The sequence below is a fragment of the Mobula hypostoma genome, chromosome 11 (genome assembly GCF_963921235.1).
Source record: "Mobula hypostoma chromosome 11, sMobHyp1.1, whole genome shotgun sequence".
In the NCBI taxonomy this organism is placed as follows: domain Eukaryota; kingdom Metazoa; phylum Chordata; class Chondrichthyes; order Myliobatiformes; family Myliobatidae; genus Mobula; species Mobula hypostoma.
The window spans coordinates 25421802-25427801 of record NC_086107.1 but is presented as its reverse complement, the minus strand read 5'-3'; the positions used below and the strand labels follow the sequence as shown (position 1 = coordinate 25427801).

General features: G+C 36.5%; 1 protein-coding gene across 1 annotated transcript in view; it reads right to left on the bottom strand.

Moving 5' to 3' along the window:
- Positions 1-1825: 1825 nt before the first annotated feature.
- Positions 1826-6000, bottom strand: part of lgr4 (leucine-rich repeat containing G protein-coupled receptor 4) — a 164098-nt gene continuing 159923 nt past the window's right edge. The window contains exon 17 of the mRNA XM_063061764.1: positions 1826-3978. Coding sequence (XP_062917834.1) covers positions 2702-3978 — 1277 coding nt within the window. The 3' untranslated portion in view covers positions 1826-2701. The remainder of the gene's footprint in view (positions 3979-6000) is intronic.

Below are 6000 nucleotides of genomic sequence, written 5' to 3'. Positions count from 1 at the left end.
GGCCCAAACCTGCAAGGGCCCGTTGCCGTGCTTCACTGTTGGCTGCAGACACTCATCCGTGTAGTACTCTCCAGCTCTTCTTCAGACAAACTGCCTCCAGTTTGACCAAAAAACTTGAAATTTTGACTCATCAGAGAGGTACTTGTTGCCATTGATCAGCACCCCAGTCCTTGTGTTTTTGTGTGTAGAAGTTTCATGGCTTTGTTTCTGCTTTGGAGGAATGGCTTTCTGGCAGCAATGCGTCCATAAAGACCACTTCTGTAGAGGGTGCACTTGGGTTCCATTGGCTTCTGTGAGCTCAGAGCTGATAGCAGTGCTGGACTTCATCTGATTTATAAGGGACGTGAGTTTGATGTTTCTCTCGTCTGCTACACTCAGTTTCTGTGACTAACCACTGTGTTTCTGGTCCTCAACCTCACCCGTTTCTTTGTGCTTCTTCAGATCGGACAGCACCTCTTGAAACTCCTTTCTGCAGTGAAATTTCTGTTCGAGAGAAACCTTGCTGATGCAGGAATATCATCTTGATTTTTCTAGCTGTACTCACTCTTGCCATGCTGTAAAAATTGATGATTTAAAGGTTAAATTGTCACACCTGGCACACTCACATTTTAGTTTATTTGTCCTTAACCCAGTTTGATTCCTTCTACACCTGTATCAGTTAATCTGTTTAGTTCATTCAATTCACTATGCCATTGCTCATTAGTATTCTGTTTGTTATCTTTGTTTAATCAAGCACTGGCCTATATACTTTCAAAATAATCAAGTTTTTTTATTTGAAAAGTGGCCTTTTACTTAATAGATTACTTTCTTTAAAGAAATACAAAAAGTTCTCTATAACATTTTATTATTTGGAAAGTGAATGTTTGGAAATCTAAAATTTGTTCTTTTCTACTGACACACTAATGTAGAAGACAAAAACCATCTAAAACAAAATTTATATAAAAAATGTAGGGTGCCTAAGATTTCTGCACAGTACTGTATTTTTCATGTATTTGCCCCCAAATTACATTACTATATACACGTTTGTATATAGATAACTCTCTCTGCTCATTCAATTAATCAATGCTATCCTTAAGCTTTTTCAAAACAAGTTTTCAGATTAAAATATCAAATTCTGAGAGTCCAGGTCAAAATCTGAACCATCTAAACACAAATGGTCCCTTTGCTATGGTTTCCAATAGAACTCATTTATTAAAACTCTTAGATTCTTGTTTCTCAATTTCTTGCACAGGTGCATGTTACTATTTTTTTGAAAAGGTAACCGCCAAGACTACAAAATTAATGAGACAGATATAGATGCCTCAGTAAAGTTACGATCAATGGAACAGCACAGGCCGGAAAAACAGAAGATCTGCATTTGCCTATGCCTTGTATATCAGTTTTAAAAACCCGACTTTCACTATCATTTCTTAAGTTTCTATGTTTTTGCTAGTAACACCAACACATGTAGTAAGTGGGCAGTTCTAATCAATTGTAGAATGAAAATCCAGGGAGCCATATTTAAAAAAATAGCAATTTGATCATTAAAAATGTGCACCATTTTAAGACATGTCTGAATTCCTTAATTTGCAATCAATACAATCAACATCTTGCAAGAAATTTCCTTCAATCTTATGTTACCACAGATGTTGAACCTGTTTGGGCAATGTATGGCTTTTGTTAAGAGAGTGCTTTACTTTGAATCAGGTATATATTTACTATCACTTTTAGCCAAACTCAAGACACAAAGTAAATTCCAGAAGGCTTTTTCTGAGAGATTTGTGATTATAAATTAAACACAATGGAAAACTGAAGATTTTAAAACATTTTAGTATTGTATATTTGGCTTAAAATCACAATATTAATATTCCCTTCAACATGATTTAAAACTACAAAAAGTTACATTGCAATATTGATTTACAAAGATTGCTTTATTTTTATAACATGATGATAATGTACATCCAAAACTATTTACAAGAATTGTTAAAACCATGTACTGTATATAGACCATAGTCGGATAAACAGCTACTGGTGGTTAACTTTAAGAGGTAGTTACCATTACTTAAAATGAGTACATAAAATCATACCCCTTATATTTTCAATCCAATAATTTACAATACAAATTTGAGAACATATGCACAATATCTACAATCCATTCCTGAAATTTCAGTTTTGGAAGTAATTTTTTGGCATCTCCTAACCATCTGAGGAGCTACAAGTAATGAACCCCAAAAAAATGGTATTCACTTTTTTAATATACTAACTGTGTGGAGCTTCTGTTTATTTTGCAATGTAGGCAAGTGTTATGTTACTCACTAGGGAAACTGATTAAAAGAAATAACAAAACTGGCAGTGAGTTTTCCATAAAATGACGTTAAACAGCAGTTGTAAGCGAACAGCTACACAATGCCCAAAAACACAGCAAAATGTCTATGAAACAGGATGAATCACAGATATTATTTTAAAAATAGATCTTCTTGGAACAAATTTACAAACACTTTTGTAAAAGTCTGTTATTATATAGCATGGACACACAGTTAATCTGTTTGGGTACTTCTCTTTTTGCAAGAACAGATGGCTCAAAAAGAAACTTACTACCATGATTCCCTTTTCTTTTGACAAATGTCAGATTGAAGAAAAAGTGCTTCCCAGAATAAAAGTTTACACCAAGAAAAATTAGATTGTTTCTAAGTGTCCATATATTAGATTAAGTCTTGTGCAGTTAGTCCTTGATTCTTGGACTATTATATGCATAGTGAACCAAAGGAAATCCCCGACTTTGATAGAAGCAGGCCCTCCCACAGGCCTGTACTTGGTCAGAACTATCTGAAACAAATGAGTCCCCTTCATCAGCATATTCTGAGTGAGCAGACTGAGTCCCACAGTCTGACCAGTAGCCACTGGGCCGCTGGCATGGAACCACAGCCAGGGCTGGGCAGCTATGTGACTTCACTAAGTGCTTGCACGTTGAAGGTTTTGTTAGTAACAGTGACTCACAACAGTCACATACCGTAAGATTACCATGTAGGTCGGTATACATTCCACAATCGTAGTAAAATTCTGGTGTCATACAGCTGTTTTGAGAGTTCATTGTCGCTGCAATCAATTTATCTTTCTGCTTTGGGCGCCATTTTAACATATTCCAGTCTTGCTTGAATCGTGGATTGAAGAAAACATATAAAACAGGGTTCAGACAAGCAGGCAGTGGAAAAAAGATAAGTGTTACAGACTTCATTATTTCAGGACTGATGGAGATTGCGCTGATGAGAGGTGCAAATGAGAAGAAAGCAACAGGACAGAAGAAAATACAGTTGGTGAAAATTAACCACGCAACATGCTTAATCATACTTGTCTGAGAATTTTCTGCAAGATCCTCTTTCTCCAAGTTGCAGTAGAGCTTTGTGTAGACAATTGCCATTATCAGGAAGGCCACTGAATTTAGCAGCACGAGAGTCACTGTATAACCCAAGGAAGGAGACTCACCAGTAGGGAAGGGCAAACAGAGTGGAGATGCTGAGAATTCTCCAATATGAAACCATGGGAGACAAGCTATTATGGCAGCAAACAAAACAGCAAGGGTAGCAGCTACCTGAAAGTGTATCAGACGATGGCTTTTTCCTTTTTTGATTAAATCACGTGCGGTCATAGTCCGTTCAAAGGATGCCAAGGTAAGGAAAAAAATGGACGCTTCAGAAGAGAACATAGCGAGGAATCCAGCAACTTTGCAGCCACATCCCGTCTCCCACCAGGCACCAAATTGAGAAAATTTTCCCCAAGACACTGAATCTAGAATAGTCAGGATACCAGTATATACTCCCATTAAGAGATTGGCTGCTGCTATCAAACCCACAAACAGCTTAGCAGAAGACAATGGGGCGCATGATGCAAATGTTGTTACGACAACAAGAATATTGAAAATTAGTGCCACCAGAAAGATGAACCACACAGTCAGACGAATCATCCAGCTTCCCAGCAAATGTTGGCATGGTTTGAATGCACCTGGTAAGAAGAAAATAGAAACTCATTAATAATTTATCTCTAGTTTAGCAAAGTAAGTTTGTTGATTTCTACAACTCTTAATAAAACAGTTTCTTTCTCTCTCCTCTTCTTTGAAGTAAAAACATATAATAAATTCTGGATTAGTTAGTTCTTCTGCAGCACCAGATTGTTTCAGACACGAAAGTCCATGGCGTTCACATTCACAGAATACAGATGGTAAGAAAGATTGCTAGTCTCCTCAACATCTTCATTCGCACAAACAGATTGTTTTAATAGCTCATTCCTTTTGCTGCCTGTTACGTATTGAACTTGAGTGCTTCACACAAGTGTGAATGAATTAATAATTTAATTCATTAAATTGCCTTTTGTATTAGCTTGATTCAATTAAACTGTAGGATTCTCTTCTTAATGAAAGTATATTTGCAGACTGTTCAATTATACAAGTTAATTTAGCAAATTATTCATACTTTTTCATAGTCTACTCTTTCGAGTAGAATGTATTTACAGTAGAAACTAAATGATTCATGGTCACAGTTGGTATTCTTTTGTTTACTCTTTTCCTAACATCATACAAAATGGTGTTTAACAATGATTGCTCATCCGAGGACAGGAAAACATGTATTTTAAAGTAGAGAACAAACTGCAAAAACTTAGTTCCTTAATATAAAGGGAAAACCTAACTGCTTCACAAAAAGTAAAACACCAGAGAAAGGGGGACTGTCAGAAGAATTTTGAAAGGTTTAAGAAAATAGACATGGTGAGGAGATTCCAAAAAGCAGGACAAAGGCAGCTGACCATGTTGGATCAAAGTAAGAATGTACGAGAAACAAAATTAAGTATGCCTTAGTATTGATGAAAATGAAAAAAAACAAAATATGCTGGAAATTTGAAGCAAAAGCAAAAAATGCTGGAAAGACTCAGTAGGTCAGACAACTTTACTTCTTTTCCACAGAAGCAAGGTTTCAGGTCTGTAGCCTTTTGCTAGAACTGAAACATTAACTCTTGATTCTCTTTCCGCAGATGAATTTTCTCTGATAGATCCAAGATAAAAATTCCTATTAACTATTCTGAAAAGTCACCGTCTTCGTACATTCACAGCAATACTGCTATTGTTCCATTTACTGCCAATATTAAGTTGAACGCATTCATTTGAACTAATACACCAATGCAAGCGCAGTACACATGACCAAAAGGGATTGGAGTGGACAAGGGAGAAGAACGAGTAGGTGCTCCTATCTCTGATACCTCTGGCAATGGGATTGAACTTTTCTATGTTGTGCTTCACAAATGAATAGCCCACCACCCATTAATATCTATCAGTTTACCATAGAATGGAAATAGGCCCTTCAGCTCACTGCAACCAGCATACCATCAATCACCCACTTACACAACAATCCCATTTTATTTTCCTCATATTCTCATCAAACTCCATCCTCCCCACCCCCGTTATCTACTACATACATATATAACACAGGCAATTTAGAGTGTCCTATAAACGTCCCAATGTCTTAGGAAGTGGGAGGGAACCAGAGGACTCAAGGGATATCCATGAGCAACGAACATGCAAATTCCACATAAATACCTTGAGTCTGGATTGAACTCAGGTCTAAGGCAAAGTGAAGAACAGCAGCTCAATGACTGCACTACTATGCTACCCGACTAGGAAAATAATGAAGAATAGTCTTCGGAGAAAGATGCCAAAAAAAGTGACCAATGACAAGAGAATCATACCCCAGCAGTAGGGAAAAAAGTACAAACCCAAGAAAAATTCCTGGAGTTATTTTAAAGGTATTTATGAAAATAATTACATGTAGGTCTCCAAACATAAAAATTTATAGAAGCAATTTTCAACGCAGTTGCTACTTTAGATTCTGAATTAACAGAAAATTCAGAATGTCAGGATGGAAAGTAGCATGTTACTTCTGCGACTAATCCCTTTATTCCTAGTTTAGTTGTATCTAGCCATTTTAAAAATAGATTCCTAATGATAAACCAATGACATCCAACTACTTTTCTTTAAGG